The following is a 21,159-nucleotide window of genomic DNA, read 5'->3' as shown; positions in this document are numbered from 1 at the left end:
ACTTTTCATCGGATAGAGCTCATCCAGGCTGCCCTCTCCCATCTCTGAGTCACAGGGGAGACCACAAGGCCCAGAGAGGAGGAGTCACCTGTCTGAGGTCACACATTAAGTCACACGGCAAGGGGATTAGAGCCCAAGCCTCCAAATATTCCATCATGGGCCCCTGCTACCTCGGGTGGCACACCCTAGGTGCACCCACAGTCTTTGCCCATTCCTCGGGCTACCCCGGCCCTCCACAGGCCCCTAGAGATAGCTGATGTGCAGCGTGTCAGATTTCTCCCCAGCCGAGGGTTCTTGGGGTAGGAACTGATGCTCCTTGCTGGTGGTGCTGCTGGGAGGCTGCTCCTGTCCACTGGGACCTGGCTGTATGATCTGGTTGACCCGGCCATTCATCTCCCCCCGGCCCCCCTGCTTCCCTGCTCCCTCGTGCCGGTCCTCCCCGTCTCCATCCTCCTCTTCCTCCTCCGTCTTCTCCGGAGGCCCCACGGGAGGCTCCTGGTTTTGCACACGGCGGGAGGGCCGCAACAGGACCCTTCGGAAGCCCTGCTTGAAGCGGTAGGAGAGGAAGCCATAAAGGATGGGGTTGGCACAGCTGTTGGCGTAGGGCAGGGCCACCACCAGGAAATAGAGGCCGAAGAAGGCAGGCTCCTCGGGCAGCGGGCACACCACATTGATGATGTTGAGCACGTAGAAGGGCATCCAGCAGAGGACGAAGAGCGCCACCACGGCCACCACCATGCGCGTGACCTTGCGCTCAGAATGCCGCCGCCGCTGGCACGAGGGGGCCCGCACCCGCCGCCCGGCGGAGCGCACCTTCACCACGATGAGCAGGTAGCAGAGGCAGATGACCAGCAGCGGCCCAAAGAAGCCCAGTGCGGCCGTGTAGATGATGAAGCCAGCCCGCCAGGCAGCCGCCGGCTCGGGCCACTGCATGTGGCAGGTGCTCATGCCACGAGGCACGCCCGAGAAGACCACCACGGGGAGCACCACTACGGCCGAGGCCACCCAGACAGCCGCGCTGACCGTGCGGGCCACGGGCGCCGTGCGCCAGCGGGCCGAGCGGGTGGGGTGCACCACCGCCAGGTAGCGGTCCACGCTCATGACCGTGAGGCAAAAGATGCTGGTGAACTGGTTGATGCCATCCACGGCCATGACCAGCCGGCACATGAGGGAGCCAAAGGGCCAGTAGGACAGGGCGTTCTGGGCAGCCAGGAAGGGCAGCCCCAGCATGAACAGCTCATCGGCCAGTGCCAGGTTGAGGATGTAGACGTTGGTGACCGATGGGGTGGCCGTCTGTCGCAGGACCACGTAGATGACCAAGGAGTTGCCCAGCAGGCCCACCACACACACCACCAGGTAGACCAGTGGGATCAGAATGCCGCTGACAGCCAGCCCTGCTGCACTTGACGCTGAGGACACATTTCCGAGGACAGCATCTGGGGGCCAGGCCGAGGAGGTGTTCCCGGGTTCCGAGGTCACGGGCACCAGTGAAAGAGAGCCAGGGGTGTTCATGGCCAAGAGAGGGTGGGTCAGCAGCCAGCTATTGGCCTGGAGAAGGGAGGACACAGCTCGGTCATGACTTTCTCTCCGTGGCCCCTCCCCCATCACACTGAACTTGGAGACTCCCTGGGCACCTGCCCAGAGTTGGACAAGTCATTCATTTATTCTGCACAGGCCACCAAGGGAGGCTGGCAAGGTAGCCCCACTTCTCAGACAAGAAAATTGAATCTTACAGAGGTAAAGTGAACACCTTATACGACATAGTAGGGGTGCAGCAGGGGACTCGGGCTTGCCTGCTCCAGAGGGCAAGATCAGCAGTGGCCTGGTCCCTTCCCCTGTGCACAGGATGAGTGTTCCACAAATGTTTCAGTAAAGGGGCGAGTGGATCATTCAGTCAGCTGCTGACAACACAGGTCCTTTTCTCTATACCAGCCCTTTTCAAATGCTTCTGACACCAGTGCCTTTTATATTGCAACTCAATGATGTCATACTGTTCCATAACACAATATGTGCCCTTTTTACATATGATCACCTCACTGGCAGAGACCCAAGTGGATCATCCACTGAGATAGACTGTGTCCTTCCCAACCCTAAATGATATGTTAAAACCCTAACCTCCAGTGTGATGGTGTTAGGAGGGAGGGCCTCAGTGGGGGGTGATTAGGACACAGGGGTAGAGTCCTCGTGAATGGGATTAGTGCTCTTCTGATGAAAGGTCCCAGGTTCCATCTGCCATGGGAGGAAACAGCTAGAAAACAGCCAGCTGGGAACCAGGAAGCAGGTCCTCAACATATACTGAATCTCCTGGCTCCTTGATTTTGGGTTTCCCCATCTCCAAAATGGTGAGGAATGAATTTCTGTTGTGTATAAACCACCTAGTCTACAGTATTCTGTGAGAGCGTGCCGGACAGACTAAGACACCCCCAACAGGTCTCAGCTCGCACATTTGAAAACACTGCTGCATGTCACCCATCCTTAACGTCGAGCCCAAGTCTCTAGATGAACTTCAGCAGATCCATAACCACCCTCCACCCCCTGCCCAAACTCAGGTGAAAGGTAACACCTCCTTGTATTTTCTGGGCAGAGCCCAGCTCATTCCTCAGATTCTGAATGCAGTTAAGAACCACACGCTCAGAGGTGTCCCCTTCTGTGGGAATCAAAGGCCCTGAGGATCCTCTCAAGCTGGCCCATCCCACTGTGCCCCCAACAAAGGCCCTGCCCAGGATGACGGACTGTGAACCTGGGGGGTGGGCGGCTGCCGTCCCTCCTGCTCCCAAGGCTGACTGATGGTGGAGAAATTCACAACACGCTGGAGGTGAGGACGAGAATAGTCAGCTCCCCCCTGTACTGGTGGGGTGGGCTCCTCTGAGAAGAGGGCGCTTCAAGGGGGCCTTGAAGTGTGAGTAAGAGCTTGCCCAGCGGCTCAGTGGGAACCAGCACCCCATCCGCTGTGTGAGCACCTTCTTACTGCACTTCTGTGTTATGAGGAGCCGGGCCTCCTCCCCGCGTCCCTGCTGGACTTGACTCTCCTTAAGCATGGAGATGCTCATATTCAGCTCTGGTCCTTTCTGGCGTCCCTTCCATACAAGTTCTGTCTCAGTGTCTGAGGCGCTGAGTGAATCAGAGAAAATCCGGGTGGACAAATCTCAACACAAAGGGAGGATGAACTACTGATGGAGGGGATCCAGGCCCTGCTGGGGGAAGGCCCCAGCCTAGGATGCCCTCGCCTCCTCAGCAGGACTCCCTGGCTCTCTGGAGACCCAGCTATAGGCCAGGACTGAAGGCCAGAGCCTCCTCTGGGACTGGACCTTCTCCCTTTTCCAAATGATGCCCCCTCTCCAAGTCTCTCGGCTGCTGGCTTCCCTGACTCCCTAGGGAAACCCCAAGGGAGAAAGAAAGCTCTCAGGGGAACCTTCCTCCAGTGTCCTCCTGCCTTCTCAGCACTGGACCTGAAATGCCTTCAGCAGGACCTATGGTCCTCACTGCCCTGTCCTGACACTGCTTTTCAGATGCGAAGCTCCTTCAGAGGGGAGGAACCCCAACTCAGAGCAGACGCCTCTGGGTGGGTGAGCATGGCTGGTTGCCCTTGCCCGATGACCTGGATTTTCCAAGGACTCTGAGCAGGCAGGGTGATGCCAAGAACGGGAAAGAACCCCTTCACCCTGGCTCCTCCTGATGCTTCCCAAGGCCGACTGGGCTCAGAGCATCCCCTCCTTGCTCCTCCAAGCCTCAGGAGAGCCCTCAACCTGCTGTCACCCCAGGTACTAGTTGAGGGGCAGTCTGAATGGTGGGCTCATAGGACCTTAACAGTACTGCCAGTCCCTGGTGACTGAGCCCTGACTGCCAGGCTCCGGCTTGGCAGTGACGTGCCGCATCGTATAGGGTCTCATGAGGAAGGCACTAGGCTGTCCCCCCAGTACACACAGGGACCAAATGAGCCCTTGCGCTCAGCTCATGCAGTTGGGAAGGGGCAAAGCTGGGAGGATGCGTTACACCAACTCCCAACCCATCCATTTCACAGGCCGGCAGACTGAGGCCAGGCCTAGAGAAGGCACTTATTTTAGGATCATAACTGGTCAGGGAAACCAGCTGGCGTCCAGCTTTCCTACCAGCCTATTCAGAACTCTCCTTACTGCTCCTTAGGCTCTTGAACTATTAAGATCAGGGACCCAAGTCCCTAGACCCTTAGAGACTTAAAAATTGAATTTTAGAATCTTAGAACTGACTTGTGGAGTCATAGATTTTTAGACTCTGTGTCTTTGAATTGGAGAAAGTCAGATTTCCAGAATGCTGGAATCAGCCCTTAGACGCAGAATTGTGAATCTGGGCACTTAAGAGTCCAGACCTCCTTGGCTGGGGCACTCTATGTCACCAATCCATCCACCTCACCTCCTTGTATGCAGATCCTCTTTATAGCATCCCTGTCAGGTGGCCAATCACAGCCCAGGGCTGGAGGAGGGAGGCTCCTAAGAGAGGAGCAGTGAGCCAGGCAAACCTAATTTCCAGGCTGCAGGGACAGATGCCCTGGGGGAAGCCTGAGGGTGAGCTCTGAGGATGGCATCTCCTGCCCAGACACACACCTGTGTACCCACACACACACACACACACACACACACACACACGTGCTAACACACACGGCCTTGACAGGAACACAGTGTACCAGCCAGGCCCTGCCTTCGTGCAGGAGAATTAAAAAGCCCCTCCCAGAGCCCCTGGCCCCCCTGGAAGACTCCCTTTCTCCTCCTTTATCTGGGCAGATCTTCCCTGTCAAAGTTTAACAGGCCAGAGTGCCAGAAGCAAGGAAATTATAGCTTTCCTTGGGTGTAAGTCAGACCTGCAATTTAGATGCTGCCTTTTAAGGAGCTGGGGTACTGTGCATGATCTGGTTCATCCTTTGGAGAAGAGGGCCTTTTTCTCCCTGTCTGGTTTATCTTTGGCACAAGCTTGCCTGAAAACCGGGGGCAGACTCCCTGGAAGATTTTCCAGAAGGAACAAGGGTCCAGAGAGGGTGAGTGGCTGCCCTGAGCCCCATAGCAATTCAGAACAGCCCTCAGGGATGCCAGATCATTCCCCGTTTGTCTATATCCCACCCCCTTCCCTTCTAGATTGCTGGCTTTTAGGTACAGGACCCTGAGTTATTTGTACCTGTAACCCTAGCACCCAGCACAGCACCCAGGGCAGCACCCAAGACATCTGCAGATGTGAACAGACCAAGAAGTTCAGCAAGTAGAACTCAAAGCCAGGTGGGGGGATGCTCCTGGGATAGGCCTCAAACACACATCATGAGATCCTTACCAAGCCCAAGAGGGAGGGTTTTCAGAGAGGAGGAAGTTGAGGCTCAGAGAAGTTTGGTAAGTTGTACAATGTCACTCATCTAGTAAATGAGAGGCCAGAAGTTGAGCTCAGTTCTGCCTGTTACTAAACCGTCAGTGCCTCCTGGTTCTGCAGGCTTCCCTGAAGGCCTCGGGCTGAGAGACAGCAAGGACTGAGACAGCCCTGGCCAACACAGGCTGATGGTCCCTGGCTGACTCCGCATTCTGCTTGCTCTCTGCTCCCCTGGGCCTGCCCACTAGGAAGAGGCCCAGATGGTCTGTGCTCACTTCAGACCTGACTCCCAGGAGCACAGCCCACAAGCCCACAGCCCCTAGGTTGGGGACTTAGGGTCTGCCACAAAGGAATGATGCCAAATTGCTGTGTGACCTTGGACAACTCACTTTCCACCTCTGGACCTCAATTTCCTCCTATTAAAATGAAGATGAGTATACCCACCTCCCAGGGTTGTTGTAAAGAGTAAATGGGAGTGTGCTGAGCACAGTGCCCAGTCCAGAAGAGGAGCTCAGGAAAGCTGACACTTAAGCTAAATGCCATGAAGCATCTGGTTTGTCCAGCTCCGACACTGCTGTTTTGTGATTCCAAGATTCTGGAGTCATGATATGAGATTCCGAGATTAATGCCCACCCCCCACCCCCAGGCCCCTTCTGTCCACCAAGAGGTTACAGGAAGTCCTCTTTTCTCCCTGGACCTTCCTATCCTCTCCCAGCCCCCAGCCCCAGCCTCCCAAGTTCATCCTGGGCAGGGGGTGGGCTCCAGCACCCCACCCTCTGGGACCCCATCCAGGCCCCAGCCTCCTTACCTGCCCATGGGGCGAGGGCTTCCCTCCTTGCAGCCAGGCTGGTTATCATTCCGCTGTCCCCTCTCCCTGCCCAGTCCCCAGGCGTCCCTGAGCACCCCTGAGCTGGGGTCCCCACACAGTGCCCACTTCTAGACTGCTGGCGGGACCGGGCCCCCTCCTAGGCCTGCAGCGGCCACGGCCACGTCTGCCCACAGAGCCGCTCCCATCTGGTCTCCGGCCCTGACTTCCACCGCCTGGTGCGTCACCCCCCCAACTGCAGGACACGTCCTGGGTGGTGGGGGGAAGGGACATAGATGGGGGGTCTGCAGGCAGGAGGCGGGGGTGGGGTGCAGGGAGAAACCTCCCAAGGAAAAGAAGAGAAATGAGGACCAGAAGACTATAAGAAATCAATAGAAAGAGAGGGGAAAAGGGGGTCGGTCGGAGGTGGAAAGACAGGGAGAGACAGAGAGAGAAGACGGTGAGTGGGTGGAAAGCCAGAATGAGGGGGAGTGATGAGAAATGCGTGACAGGAGAAGAGAAAGAGGAGGAAAGAGCAGAGAAGGGGCCAGAGGGAGGGATGCAGAGAGAGATGCAGGGAGAGAGTGCGGGAAAGGAGGGAGGGGAAGGAGGGGGTGGCAGGGAGAGTGACAGAGAAGGATTGTGCCACAGATGGTGACACGGAGAGCCAGGCAAGGAGGCGGCAGGAGTGGGGGTGCGGGAGGGGCCGGGAGGAGGGGCCGGAGGAGGGGCCAGAGCGCAGGTGCGGGTGAGGGAGGAGGGGCGGCAGGTTAGGGGAGGAGGCTGGAAGGGGGGGACAGATCTTGTTACCGGGGAGATTTCAGCCACCCACGCTGGCCTTGGCTCTCACAAGGGGTTGGAAAGGAGAGTGTGGTACTCAGGGGAGCTGGGGGCCGAGAGCCAGTGGCGGGACGACGCCTCCGAGGCCACGGTGCACACATCCCCCAGGGAGACAGCTGGGTTCCAAGGTCAGTGCTGCAAGGAGGGCTGAGAGCATGGGGTGAGCACTGGGTGGGGAGTCCACCCAGCACTGGCTGGGTCCCCCAGCCACAGAGGGAGGCTGGGTGTGGGCTCTCAGCCCTGAGACTGGTTGAGTCTGGGGAGCCCCCAGGCAGGGTGAGGAATAGAAAGGTAGGGTAAAGAATAACTACTTCAGGCTTTGGGGGCCAAGAGACAACATGAAAGCTGTTATACAGGAGAAAACAAATTCCCACTCTTTGTCAACTGACAACATTTCAAATATAATAATAGTAATCGAGGACTTTTTTTTTTTTTTTTTTTGGTGATGCAGATCTACTACTGAGAAGAGAAGAATTCTTTTTTTCCCTTTTTTTTTTTTTGGAGAAGGGTAATATTTTGCTACATTGGAGTTCAAAGTTAGCATTTCCTTTCATCAAATCAGTTGCAAATGGTCTTCTGTAAAACCCATCCTTAGCTGGCAGGCTGTAAAAAAAAAAAAAAGCAGGCAGTGAGCCAGACTTGGCCCCTGGACCATATTTGCCAACCCTTAAGATCTCTGTCTAGAGCTTGAGCACAGGCCTGATTACCCCTGGATGCCATGCCCCAGCTCATGCCAACCAACCAGGTGACCATAGGTAAGTTGTCCCCTCTCTGGGCCATGGGGAGTTTCCTCATCCGGACCATGGGGAGGTTGTTGTTCATCTGCTACATCGTGTCTAACTCTTTGTGACCCCATGAACTGCAGCATGCCAGATTTCCCTGTCCTTCACCATCTCCCAGAGTTCGCTCAAACTCATGTCCATTGAGTCGATGATGCCAACTTGTCCTTTGTTGCCCCCTTCTCCTCCTGCCCTCAGTCTTTCCCAGCATCAGAGTCTTTTCAAATGAGTTGGGTCTTCACATCAGGTAGCAAAAGTATTGAAGCTTCAGCTTCAGCATCAATCCTTCCAATGAATATCGAGGGTTGCTTTCCTTTAGGACTGATTGGTTTGATCTCCTGTCCAAGGGACTCTCAAGAGTATTCTCCAGCAACACAGTTTGAAAGCATCAATTCTTTGGCACTCAGCCTTCTTTATGGTCCCGCTTTCACAACCGAACATGACTACTGGAAAGACCATAGCTTTGACTGACGTTTGTCAGCAAAGTGACATCTCTGCTTTTTAATATGCTGTCCAGGTTTGTCAGTTTTTCTTCCAAGGAACAAGCACCTTTTAATTTCATGGCTGCAGTCACCATGAAATGATGGAACCATGACCTTCGTTTTTTGAATGTTAAGTTTTAAACCAGCTTTTTCACTCTCCTCTTTCACCTTCATCAAGAGGCTCTTTAGTTCCTCTTCGCTCTCTGCCATTAAAATGGTATCATCTGCATATCTGAGATTGCTGATATTTCTCCTGGCAATTTTGATTCATTCTGGGCAGATGGGACTCAGTCATTCCTAAGTTCCTCTTTCAACAAGAGCATCATAAGCACATGAGTATCAGGTAGAAACAGCAGCCCTTTGGGCTTCCCTGGTGGCTCAGCTGGTAAAGAATCTGTCTGCAATGCAGGAGACCTGGGTTTGATCCCTGGTTTGGGAAGACCCCCTGGAGAAGGGAACAGCAACCTATTCCAGCATTCTGGCCTGGAGAATTCCATGGACTATATAGTCCATGGGGTCGCAAAGAGTCAGACATGACTGAGTGACTTTCACTTTCATTTCTTTTATGAAGCCTGCATCCCCAACCGGCCGCATCACCGAGCCTCCTGGCCACCACACTGCCAGTGGTGAGCAGTGTTAGCATATCCAGTTTCCAGATGGAGAAGCCAGGGTCAGAGAGGGTGAGCAGTTTGCTCAGATCACACAGCTAGTGAGTGGGGAGGCAGAGTGACTTCGTGCCAAGGACATCTTCTTAAGTACCTTGCCCACTTGGGTGGCCTGACCCCTTCTCAGAAGGCAAGGGGAGGTAAGAGCCAGAAAGGGAGGGAAGTAGGGCAGGAATCTTTATTGAGCACTTACTAGGCACCAGGCCCCTTTCCACACAGGGCCATTCCTCAGGACCAGGGCTGGACTGACTCTGTGGCTAGGTCCCCAGTGCTCGTGTGTTATAGACCCTCAGAGAGCCAGCAAGACAATGCCTGCAGAGGTGGCAGTCAGCACACAGTAGGACTATGGGGGACACAGCGCTTCTGCCTAGAGCCCATTCCCCAACAAGGCCCTCCCTCCAGGCATCAGTGATCTGTGTGCACAAGTTTAAAAGGGGCAGGTGGGCTCTGAGACTCCTAAGAATGAGGGGTGACATCAGAGACACTGTCCCTCTCTCACCCAAGGCCCTCTGGCAGCTTCTCAGCCACTGCAGCCCAGCAGGCTTTACACACTCCTGACCTTGCCGCCTGCCTGAGTCTCCTCTGCTGAGTTCCTTCACCTACCTGTGGGTTAGGCACACCCAGCCTCTTTCAGTCACTCTTCTGTTCTGTCTTCCATTCATTCATTAGACGGGTGATCTCAGAAGGCCTTCCACTGGTGAGAGAGGTGGGATGGGGAGGGCTGTGCTATGCACTGAGGTGAGGATCTGCTTGTGTCTTTGAGGGACCAGAGGAGACCAGCATGGCTGGAGAAGAGGAAGGCAGGGAGGCCGCCGAGGCCAGAACACACAGGGCTTTGTCATCTCAGGCCAAATGTGTTGGGAGTCTCGCAGGACATGAGCAGAGGAGTCTTGTGACATGGAGTATGGTTTTCAAAGGCTCACCAGTCCGGAACCAGTGAGAAAGTATTGGCCATCCTCGGGGCTTTTGCACAGGTTGTGCCACTTGTTTGGATACTCTGCATGTCTTCTGTGCTAGGCTGTGAACTCCAGAAGAGCAGACTCTGTGTGTGTCCCCGTGGTGTCCCCAGACCTGGCACCAGCCTGGCACTGCACGTTCAATGAGGAGAGAATGGATGGATGGATGAATGGATGGATGAATGGGCAGCTGCAGTGAAAGGAAGAAGGGGGGACCGATCTGCTGAACATCAGCTGGAGGTTGAAGAGGTGGTAAGGGATCCCGGGCACCAGGTTGGGGGAAGCGTGACCTGAGTCAGACACTGATTCCACTCAGGGAGACTTCCCTCAACAGGAGTGGCCCTGGAACCCCCCATCAGCCCCTCCTGGTGATGGCAAGGCAGAAGGAAGTGCAACTCCATACCTGTGAGCTCTGGGGAGCTTGGACGCTGTGTCTGGGAGCAGTGGAGTGGCCCTGCCCTGCTTGGCACTGAGGTCCATGGTGCACCTCTAAGCTGGGCCTGAACCTGGCACCTTGGTCTGTCATGTCTACCTGGTGTCCTGGAGGGGCTGTCGAGCCCACCTCCCCCAAACAGAACAATGTTATGTCTCCCCCATCAGACTCTGACCTCCTCAAACCTAGGGTCATGCCTCCAGCCTCAGCCTAGAGGGCTCCCCAAGACTGACTGTGTCTCTGCCATCAGATGGGTGGTTTTCCAAAAACTGGGGCCCAGACTCCTCCTATTCCTGAGAAGCAGGATAGATTCTCCTCCTTCTCCTCCACAACGCGCAGGTTAGAGCCGGCCACTGGGCAGCTACTGATGCTGAGGCCTGTCCTCTCAACTAAGAAGAGATTAGCCAAAACCCTTTCCCAGCCCAGGCCCTGGGGTTTCGTCATCACTGAAGTCCCTATTAAGGGTGTCCTGGCTCAGAGGGTAAAGCGTCTGCCTGCAGTGCAGGAGACCCAGGTTCGATCCCTGGGTCGAGAAGATCCCCTGGAGAAGGAAATGGTAACCCAATCTGGTACTCTTGCCTGGAAAATCCCATGGACCAAGAAGCCTGATTGGCTATAGTCCATGGGGTCGCAAAGAGTCGGACACAACTGAGCGACTTCACTTTCACTTTCTTTTCTGGTTCATCAGCCCCTGCTGTGTCCTCCTGGGGTTGAATCTCAGCTTTGCCACTATTTGATTGTGTGACCTTAGACATGTGACTTAACCTCTCTGAACCGTAGACCATCATCTTAAACACCTACTGCACAAGATCACAGGGAATGAGAATTAGTTAACTCTTTTACCCAGCAACTGTTCCCAGGGACACTTCCTGCAGTCGAGAGAGATGGGTTAGCAGACTGGGCTGGTGAGTTTGAGTCCCTGGTCTGCTTCAGTCAAGCAGCATGACTTTGAGAAACTCATCTGCAAATTTTCTTCTTCAGTATCATGTGCCCCCACATCTCACCCAGCCCCAAAGTTTCATGAAAAGATCAGATGAAGGAAATGCCTGTCAGCTTGTCTCTGCCCTTCCCCGCACCAAGCTTTATTGCTTTAACTTGAAATTCTCATCTTTCTACCTGTCCCCTGCTCTCCATCCCTGAAAGCTCCCTGCTGGGCCAGACCACCATTACCTCTTATTGGTCCGCCTGCTTCTGCCCTCATCCCCTCCTCACCAAGGAGAAAGAGTCTGTTAAAAACAAGTCATGTCAATTGCTTCCACCTTGACACTATTCTAAGACCACCTATAACTGTAGAATGAAATCCACGGTCCCCACCATGGCTGGGTACCCATCTAAGCTGCCTCTGCCTGTGTCTCTTCCCACTCACCCTTCCTCTCTTTCTAAGAGACATGGCCTTCAGGGAAAACACATATGCCCCAGGCCCTTTGCACAAGCTGTTCCCAGGCTCTCTCACCATCCTTCAACAGGTTTAGGGTGTCAGATGCTCAGGGAAGCCTTCTCTGAAGCCTTTTTATCCTCTGAACTTGCTCCTCTGTGCTTCCTTTTTATCTGTAATGCAATTATTTTTAATTTGCTTTTATCAAAGTACCGTTTGTAAGTATATGTTAAAAACCAATGGTGCTAAATAGATTTGTAACAGCAAAAAAAATGGGAGTTCTCCTTTGGCCCTGATCCATTCTCTATCCCAGAGGAAATTTCACCCCATTAGCTATTTCTCCTTGTATTTATCTCCATTTTGTTATATACCCCATTTATTTTTCTATCACTTTAATCCCCAGTTTTACCCATCAATACTGACTTCATATTATGGTAAAAAGATTTTAGACTTCTTGAACACTCTAGTCTCTTTTCCCCATCCTCTCAATATAACATACTTTCTGTTAAATGTGGGTTTCTGTTATTAATTCAATGTAAATATTATTCCCTGCTCAGCCAGGAGTTAATAATTGTCTCATTTTTTCATTTGCTTCAGTTCAGTTCAGCTCATTCGCTCAGTCATGTCTGACTCTTTGTGACCCCAGGGACTGCAGCACAACAGGCTTCCCTGTCTATCACCAACTCCTGGAGTTTACTCAAACTCATGTCCATTGAGTTGGTGATGCCATCCCACCATCTCATTCCCCGTCGTCCCCTTCTCCTCCCACCTTCAATCTTTCCCAGCATCAGGGTCTTTTCAAATGAGTCAGTTCTTAGCATCAGGTGGCCAAAGTACTGGAGTTTCAGCTTCAACATCAGTCCTTCCAATGAATATTCAGAACTGATTTCCTTTAGGATGTACTGGCTGAATCTCCTTGCTGTCCAAGGGACTCTCAAGAGTCTTCTCCAACACCACATCAATTCTTCAGCACTCAGCTTTCTTTATAGTCCAACTCTCACATCCGTACAAGACTACTGGAAAAACCATAAATTTGACTAGACAGAACTTTGTTGGCAAAGTAATGTCTCTGCTTTTTAATATGCTGTCTAGGTTGATCATAACTTTTCTTCCAAGAAGCAAGTGTCTTTTAATTTCATGGCTGTAGTCACCATCTGTAGTGATTTTGGAGCCCCAGAATATAAAGTCTGACACTGTTTCCACTGTTTCTCCATCAATTTGCCATGAAGTGATGGGACCAGATGCCATGATCTTAGTTTTCTGAATGTTGAATTTTAAGCCAACTTTTTCACTCTCCTCTTTTACTTTCATCAAGAAGCTCTTTAGTTCTTCTTTGCTTTCTGCCATAAGGATGGTGTCATCTGCGTATCTGAGGTTATTGATATTTCTCCTGGCAAACTTGTTTCCAACTTGTGCTTCATCCAGTCCAGCATTTCTCATGATGTACTCTGCATATAAGTTAAATAAGCAGGGTGACAATATACAGCCTTGAATTACTCCTTTCCCAATTTGAGACCAGTCTGTTGTTCCATGTCCAGTTCTAACTGTTGCTTCTTGACCTGCATACAGATTTCTCAGGAGGCAGGTAAGGTGGTCTGGTACTCCCATCTCTTGAAGAATTTTCCACAGTTTGTGGTGATCCACACAGTCAAAGTCTTTCACATAGTTAATAACACAGAAGTAGATGTTTCTCTGGAGCTCTCTTGCTTTTTCGATGATCCAGCAAATGTTGGCAATTTGATCTCTGGTTCCTTGGCCTTTTCTAAATCCAACTTGAGCATCTGGAAGTTCATAGTTCACATACTGATAAAGCCTGGCTTGGAGAATTTTGAGCATTACTTTGCTAGTGTGTGAGACGACTGCAATTGTGTGGTAGTTTGAGCATTCTTTGGCGTTGTCTTTCTTTGGGATTGGAATGAAAACTGACCTTTTCCAGTCCGATGGCCACTGCTGAGTTTTCCAAACTTGGTGGCACATTGAGTGCAGCACTTTCACAGCATCATCTTTCAGGATTTGAAATAGCTCAACTGGAATTCCATCACCTCCACTAGCTTTGTTTGTAGTGATGCTTCCCTAAAGCCCACTTGACTTCACATTCCACGATGTCTGACTCTAGGTGAGTGATCACACCATCATGATTATCTAGGTCATGAAGATATTTTTGTATAGTTCTTCTGTGTACTCTTGCCACCTCTTCTTAATATCTTCTGCTTATGTTAGGAATTTTAGCAATCAGCAAACTAAAATAGACTGGAACGGGTGAATTTAACTCAGATGACCATTACATCTACTACTGTGGGCAAGAATCCCTTAGAAGAAATGGAGTAGCCAACATAGTCAACATAAGAGTCCAAAATGCAGTACTTGGATGCAATCTCAAAGTAACAGAATGATCTCTGGTCGTTTCCAAGGCCAACCATTCAATATCACAGTAATCCAAATCTATGACCCAACCAGTAATGCTGAAGAAGCTGAAGTTGAATGGTTCTATGACCTATAAGACCTTCACCCAAAAAAGATGTTCTTTTCATTATAGGGGACTGGAATGCAAAAGTAGGGAGTCAAGAAATACCTGGAGTAACAGGCAAATTTGGCCTTGGAGTACAGAATGAAGCAGGGCAAAGGCCAACAGAGTTTTGCCAAGTGAATGCACTGGTCATGGCAGACACCCTCTTCCAACAAAACAAGAGAAGACTCTACACATGGACATCACTAGTACAGCCTAGTACAGCCGCTATGGAGAACAGTGTGGAGATTTCTTAAAAAACTGGAAATAGAACTGCCATATGACCCAGCAATCCCACTTCTGGGCATACACACTGAGGAAACCAGATCCGAAAGAGACACGTGCACCCCAATGTTCATCGCAGCACTGTTTATAATAGCCAGGACATGGAAGCAACCTAGATGCCCATCAGCAGACGAATGGATAAGGAAGCTGTGGTACATATACACCATGGAATATTACTCAGCCATTAAAAAGAATTCATTTGAATCAGTTCTAATGAGATGGATGAAACTGGAGCCTATTATACAGAGTGAAGTAAGCCAGAAAGATAAAGAACATTACAGCATACTAACACATACATATGGAATTTAGAAAGATGGTAATGATAACCCTATATGCAAAACAGAAAAAGAGACACAGATGTACAGAACAGACTTTTAGACTCTGTGGGAGAAGGCGAGGGTGGGATGTTTCAAGAGAACAGGATCGAAACATGTATATTGTCTATAGTGAAACAGATCACCAGCCCAGGTGATCAGCCCAGGTCATCTGAGACAAGTACTCGGGCCTGGTGCACTGGGAAGACTCAGAGGGATTGGGTAGAGAGGGAGGTGGGAGGGGGGATCGGGATGGGGAATACATGTAAATCCATGGCTAATTCATGTCAATGTATGACAAAACCCACTACAATATATATATAAAAAAAAGAAATACCTGGAGTAACAGGCAAATTTGGCCTTGGAGTACAGAATGAAGCAAGGCAAAGGCTAACAGAGTTTTGCCAAGAGAATGCACTGGTCATACCAAACACCCTCTTCCAACAAAACAAGAGAAGACTCTACACATGGACATCACCAGATGGTCAGTATCGAAATCAGATTGCAGCCAATGATGAAGAAGCTCTATACAGTCAGCAAAAACAAGACCAGGAGATGACCATGGTTCAGATCATGAACTCCTTATTGCCAAATTCAGGCTTAAATTAAAGAAAGTAGAGAAAACCACTAGACCATTCAGGTATAACCTAAATCAAATCCCTTAAAATTATACAGTGGAAGTAAGAAATAGATTCAAGGGATTAGATCTGATAGACAGACTGCCTGAAGAACTATGGACTGGGATTTGTGACACTGTACAGGAGGCAGTGATCATGACCATCCCCAAGAAAAAGAAATGCAAAAAGGCAAAATGCTTGCCTGAGGAGGCCTTACAAATAGCTATGAAAGGAAGAGAAGTGACAGGCAAAGGAGAAAAGGAAAGATAAACCCATTTGAATGCAGAGTTCCAAAAAATATCAAAGAGAGGTAAGAAAGCCTTCATTTGCTTAGGGTTTTTTTAATCTTAGTTTTCTTGGACTAAGCTTTTCCATACACTTCTGAAGCTCCATAAAAACCATGCAGTGGAGTTTCCAGGATTTAATCTCAGTGGTAATTTTTTTTCTTGGAGACTCCTAAACTCCTCCTCTCTGACATCCCAGAATTCTTTCTCCACCATCATATCTGGGATTCCCTTCCTTTTTTTCCTTTGTTGGATCCTGTTTCTTGAATCCAATGTCTTCCTTTTTAGTTGTTAACTCCCTTATTTTGTTGGCCTACATCCTCTAGTAACTTCCTGACAAAGGATGCATGCAGGCTTGAAAACCATTAATTCTCCTCTTGCCCTTATTGATGGCCCAGCTGCACTTAGAATTCTAGGCTGAAAATCTAGACTGACTCTGGATTGGCAAAGGGCAGTTATCCAGGTCTCTAGCTTCAAGCTGTATTCTTATCTTCAATCCTTTGTGTATAACTTTAGGTAACTTTTTAAATATCATTCTGGAAGCTTCTAGGATCTTTGCTTTATCCCTAAATTTCTGAAATTTTATAATGCTAGGGTTGTGTCCTCACCAACCCCAAGTGTTTGGGGGCACTCAGTGAAACATTTTATTTTATTTTATTTTCAGTGAAACATTTTAATCTGAAGATTTATATTATTAAGTTCTAGGAAAGATTTTTTTATTAATATTTCCTGCTGGAACTTTTATTATTTTACTACTGGTTTCATAGATTAATCCTTTAGTTTTCTTGTTTACTTTTACCGTATTACTCTATTTTCTGAGGGATTTTCTCTCTCTCTCTCTCTTTTTTTAGTCTATTTTATCTTCCAACTCTTCTATTTTTAAAAATTTTCATCAGCACATTTTTAATTTCTAAGAGTTCTGTTTCCTGATTATTGCTTTGTTTGGCATTGTATATTTATTTGTGGATATAATGCATTTCCTTTTCTCTCTAAGGATAGCAATGGTAGTTTCTTTGAAGTTTTCTTCTGATTACTACTATGTCTCTATTTCATGCTAGTTCCTTTTTTTCTATTTGTTTGATTGGATCTCTTTCATGTTAGAACTTTCCTCAATTAACTAGTCATCTTTGGTTATCCATTCATTTTACAGAATAAAGTATTAAAAAGTAGGAAGGCAGGACTTGCAAAATAGTGACATTTCTGTAGGAATAGCTGGATGTTTTGTCAAGAACATCCAGATGTCATCAGCGGTCACCATCTATATGGCTTTTCGCTGGGGTGGTCAAAGCCTGTCCGTGGTTCCCTGTTTGGGATGAACGTATGCCTTGGTGCTTGCATTCCTAAACCGGGTAAGAGAAGGAGGCTGGGGTCTTCTCGGTTAAGTCTTCAAACTTTCACTGAATCCTCTCGTGTCCGTCAGCTACTACTGTGTAACAAACAACCACAAAAATCCTCTGTGGTGCACAACAATAAGCTTGTATGTCACTGCACACCCTCAGGTTCGCTGGGATTGGTTGATCTAGGCAGGGTTCAGATAGGCTGATCTGCTTTGAGCTGCAGGTCTGCAGGTCATCTGGACACTCCTGCTCCCTGTTTCTTATGTACTCTTGGAAATGGCAGGCTTCCTAGGATTTCTTTCATCAGCACAAGAGAACATGGTGCAAGCACATCAAACCTCTCCTTTTGAGGCATATGCTAACATCCCATTGGCCAAAAGCAAGTCACACAGCCGAGGCAGCATCAGCGGAGTGGGGAAGCACACCCCTCCCCCAGAGGGAGAGGAAGGAGGGAGTGATTATCTGCTAAGTGTAATCAAATCTACCACATCCCCAGTAAATCGGTCTGGGGCCTCACCCCGTCTGCTTTGTGGCTAGTGTCCTCAGGTCCAGAACTCTCTGGTTGGATTTCCCTGCCTGGGTTAGGGAAGGGTGGTTACCTGGCTGCATAGTGCAGGGGAGAGGACCAGGGAGTCTAACTAATTATACAGACTTCCAAACAACCCCCTGTTTTCAGCCTCCTTCCTCACCATCTATGGTACCTGGGTCTGCCACTTTGGAGCCCCCTCATGGTTCTGTAAGGCCAGTTGGTTGCATCTCTCCTGTCTCCAGCTCCCCTGACCCCACCCCGCCATGGAAGAGCAGGCACTTAGATTTGTCTTTCCTGGGCTCTGTTAAATCATTTACCGCCCCTCCATCTGCTCTTCATGCTTATGTGCTGTGGTTTGGGGCCACAGGTGTCTCCTGGTTTCTTTGAAGATGAGAGTTCTGTGTTTCTGTTTCATGTTCTCCTTGTTGTCAGGCTGCTTTTTGGCCAGGGGTGAGGGGGCGGAAGCATCTCTACCTGGCACCTTGAAACCAAGGTCTCTTCCTTTTTCTGTTGAATACACTTTTGTGGTATGTTGATCAAACCCCGTGGCAGGTGTTGAGTTACACGTCTGTCTTCTGAGCCTCTGGGGAGCAGGAGGCTGGGTCTCACCCCTCTTTGCCCCTCCAGCTCCCAGCACTTGGCACAGAGTGTACTGTTAGCATATGGGAACTGAATTGAACTGAACTTCAGACTACATGGATGACTGCTCATCATTTCACTTTCCCAAAGCCTTCCAAAGTCTTCTAGAAATATCCTAGATCTCTATTTCACTCTGCAGAGCCTACTCTGCCCTACCTCCCACATCCCATGAGGCCTAGATGGAGTCAAATGGCCCCAGTGGTGATTATTTCTTGGGCAGTGGAGGAGTTAAGAGGATAGGGAGGAGAGTTAAGAGATCAAAGGAAGAGTCAGCAGGGACTTTGGCCCAGAAGAGGCATTGTTTCAGTATACCATCATATTATCTTTCATGATCCTGTAAGATGGCTGGGCTCAGTCGGCTGGCTCTTCTGTTCCACAGGATGTTGGCTGGGGCCTGCAGTCATCTGGGGACTCGACTGGGCAGGCATCCAAGGTGGCTCCCACACATGACTGATGCCTTGATGAGGATGCTGGAAGGCTGGGCTCAGCTGGGACACTAGAAGGATTGGGTCTCTCTCTCCATTAAAGTCCGTATTTTTGTCTGCTTGTTCATTTATATAAGCAACAGAGGCTTATCCAGCATCCACTAGATGCCAGGTACTTGCTAGGATCATGGTGACCCTACATCAAGGGTTCTGAGTGGCATAATTACATTTGTAAATGAAGACCATCTCCCAAGATGCCTGATGGAGGTTAGACAAGGCAGGGAGAGTGCAGACAGGAAGGCTTGTGAGAAGGTATAGCTACTGTCTAGGGGATGATTGCAAGGCCTAGAGCAGGAAGTGACAATGGGCCAGATGACAGGGTAGGTTTAACAGATATTGGGAAGCTGAATTTTCCAGTCTTGGTAACCAGTGAATGCTGGGAGCACAGAATGGGAAAAGCCAGGGGGACCCCTCGCCTCTGTTTTAGAAGATACAAGGATAAGCCAGACTCCAAGACAGAGAGTCCCAAATGAATTAGGCTTATCTGGAAGGTGCTTTCCTGCCCATCAGGTGATGATTTCATCGCAAGAGGCCAATCCCTGATACCCAGTCCAAGCCTGATGGTAGCAGGGTGCTTGGGAGTGGCTGCTGTCAAATGAGCGAACATCACCATGTTGTCAGCTCTTGCCCATAACTAACAGTTCTTCCTGTTTCAAAATTCTTCACTGACTTCCCTCAAGGTTTCTCTTTCCTATCTGAAGCCCTCCTGGTCCTCAGCCAATTTGCAAAGCAGAAACAAGTGACTCACCCAATGTCCAGCAAGTTCTGTACGCAATGATACAGAGGAAGGAGCACAGAGCTAGGAGTCCTAAGACCTCAAACTATAGTAACAGCAGCGTAAACAAATAAGTGGTTTCATTTTTGTTCGGTTCCCTTAACAAGGCAGCCATTGGCAGTAGTTCAACTGCTGACCAAAGTTTTGAGGAATCCAGGCTTTTTAATCTTTCTGTTTCTCCATTCTTAGCATATTAGGTTGTATTTTCCTGTTTGTGGTTTCAGGTTCATAAGATGGCTGCTGCAGCTCCAGACATCTCATCAGAATTCATTAGAGAAGGAGCCAGGACATAGGGCAGTGTTGGTTGGTTCTATCATTTTTTTATGGAGGAAAACCAAAACTTTCACAGAAACTACCTCTCCAATTACTTTCATTTATGTCTTATTGGCTGGAACTGTATGAACTTGGAACTCCAGCTGCAAAGCAGGCTTGGGACAAGTATTTTTGTCTGGGGCTAGATACCTTGCTGCTCTGAACACAACTAGGATTCTGTTAGCAAGGGGGATGCAAGTAGTGATAGTGGGTTGAAAAGTACAGTGTCTGCCTTAGTGAATTGAGCCCTAACTCCTATGTTTCTGTTTCCTTCTTTGCAAAACAGAGTTGTTAGTACTACATTGGGAGGCTGCCAGGAGAATTAAATGAGATCATATGTGCTACGTGAAACCACACAAAGGTGAGAGTTTTTATTTCCTGACTTTATTACTGGTATAAAACAAGGACTGTATTCACTGGGGTAGGCTTGGTAGAAGAGGTATCTGGCAGAGGAGGTGTGAGCACAGGAGAGAGGAAGGCAGGGTGTGGCCAGGCCTGAGGCCACCAGGATGGTCCTGAATTTATCCCAAGGCCCCAGAAGAGCAGGGAACAGAAAGAGGTTCTTCTAGACTCTGGCCTGCTGGAAAAGGCCTTCTCAGGGCTTTTAAACGTTGGACATCTTAGAGTGTGGGTTCTGACCCACACATATCTATGTTTGTGTCGAGTGGGCTGGGGGTGGGGTGAGGTAACAGTGTTAAAGGTTTTTTTGGTTTGTTTCAGAAGAGAGGTAACTTTAAAAACATAACAACCTTGTCTGAGCTGAAACTGAGAAAGGCTATGGGGCTTCCCCACCTACACCCCATCCCCTTCTAGAGGGTGGGGCTCTCAAGAGGGAAGGTCAGTGAGTTGAGATGTTGCATCAGAACTTCAGGTCTTGGGGCAGTAGAAATGGCTAGGAGCCCTGGGGGAGCCGGAAATGGAAATTCAAAGCATTTCACTGGCTGGGAATTGGGAGACTTCTGGGTTGTTGGGACAGGGTCTCCTATCTCTTTAAAAATTCATTATTTTAGCTTCTCTAGACAGCCCCTGAGGGCAATAACTCGGGTGCACCGCAGGACCACAGAACAGTGCCTGGAACACAGTAGGTGCTTCGTAAATTTGTGTTGAATGGAAGGATGAAGCTCAGATAGAGAAGCACAATCATCTACAGGATTGGAAAGTCCGGCATTCGTGAATCAACAAACACTAAGGGGAGATTGGCTCCATACCCGTCAGTGGAGCTTTAGGGATGAGCTTCGTTAATCCTGACAGCATCTCTTAAAGAAACTTGCCTGTGCTTAGCGCCTGCTGGGTCCGGCATTGGTTCCTTACACTGTTTGGACACTTTCCTGGGACTGCCAATATTGGAGACTGGGGTTTCTGGCTGCTCGACACCCATATTCCCAAATTCTGACAAAGCTCTCTGCCTCTTCTTGA

The 21,159-nt window shown here is 49.7% G+C and overlaps 1 protein-coding gene across 2 annotated transcripts; it reads right to left on the bottom strand.

The window, feature by feature from the left end:
* Nucleotides 1-164: 164 nt before the first annotated feature.
* On the bottom strand, nt 165-19,478 carry SSTR3 (somatostatin receptor 3). 2 transcript variants are annotated; one of them, XM_061124149.1, is made up of 2 exons: nt 19,405-19,478; nt 165-1,548 (listed from the first exon to the last, which is right to left on the bottom strand). In XM_061124149.1, exon 2 carries the CDS (start codon nt 1,510-1,512, stop codon nt 244-246), a length of 1,269 nt encoding a protein of 422 aa, XP_060980132.1. In that variant the 5' UTR covers nt 1,513-1,548; nt 19,405-19,478; the 3' UTR covers nt 165-243. The 2 variants fall into 2 exon arrangements, 1 of the variants encoding a protein (XP_060980132.1); XR_009689686.1 differs by lacking the exon at nt 165-1,548 and adding an exon at nt 9,642-10,042 and having other exon boundaries at nt 19,405-19,425.
* Between the last annotated feature and the right edge of the window lie 1,681 nt (nt 19,479-21,159).

The sequence above is a fragment of the Dama dama genome, chromosome 22 (genome assembly GCF_033118175.1).
Source record: "Dama dama isolate Ldn47 chromosome 22, ASM3311817v1, whole genome shotgun sequence".
In the NCBI taxonomy this organism is placed as follows: domain Eukaryota; kingdom Metazoa; phylum Chordata; class Mammalia; order Artiodactyla; family Cervidae; genus Dama; species Dama dama.
This window is presented reverse-complemented; position numbering and strand designations above follow the sequence as displayed.

What these genes read in the sequence shown, in the direction of transcription:
- SSTR3 (XM_061124149.1), bottom strand. Translation starts at nt 1,512, where the DNA reads ATGAACACCCCTGGCTCTCTTTCACTGGTGCCCGTGACCTCGGAACCC.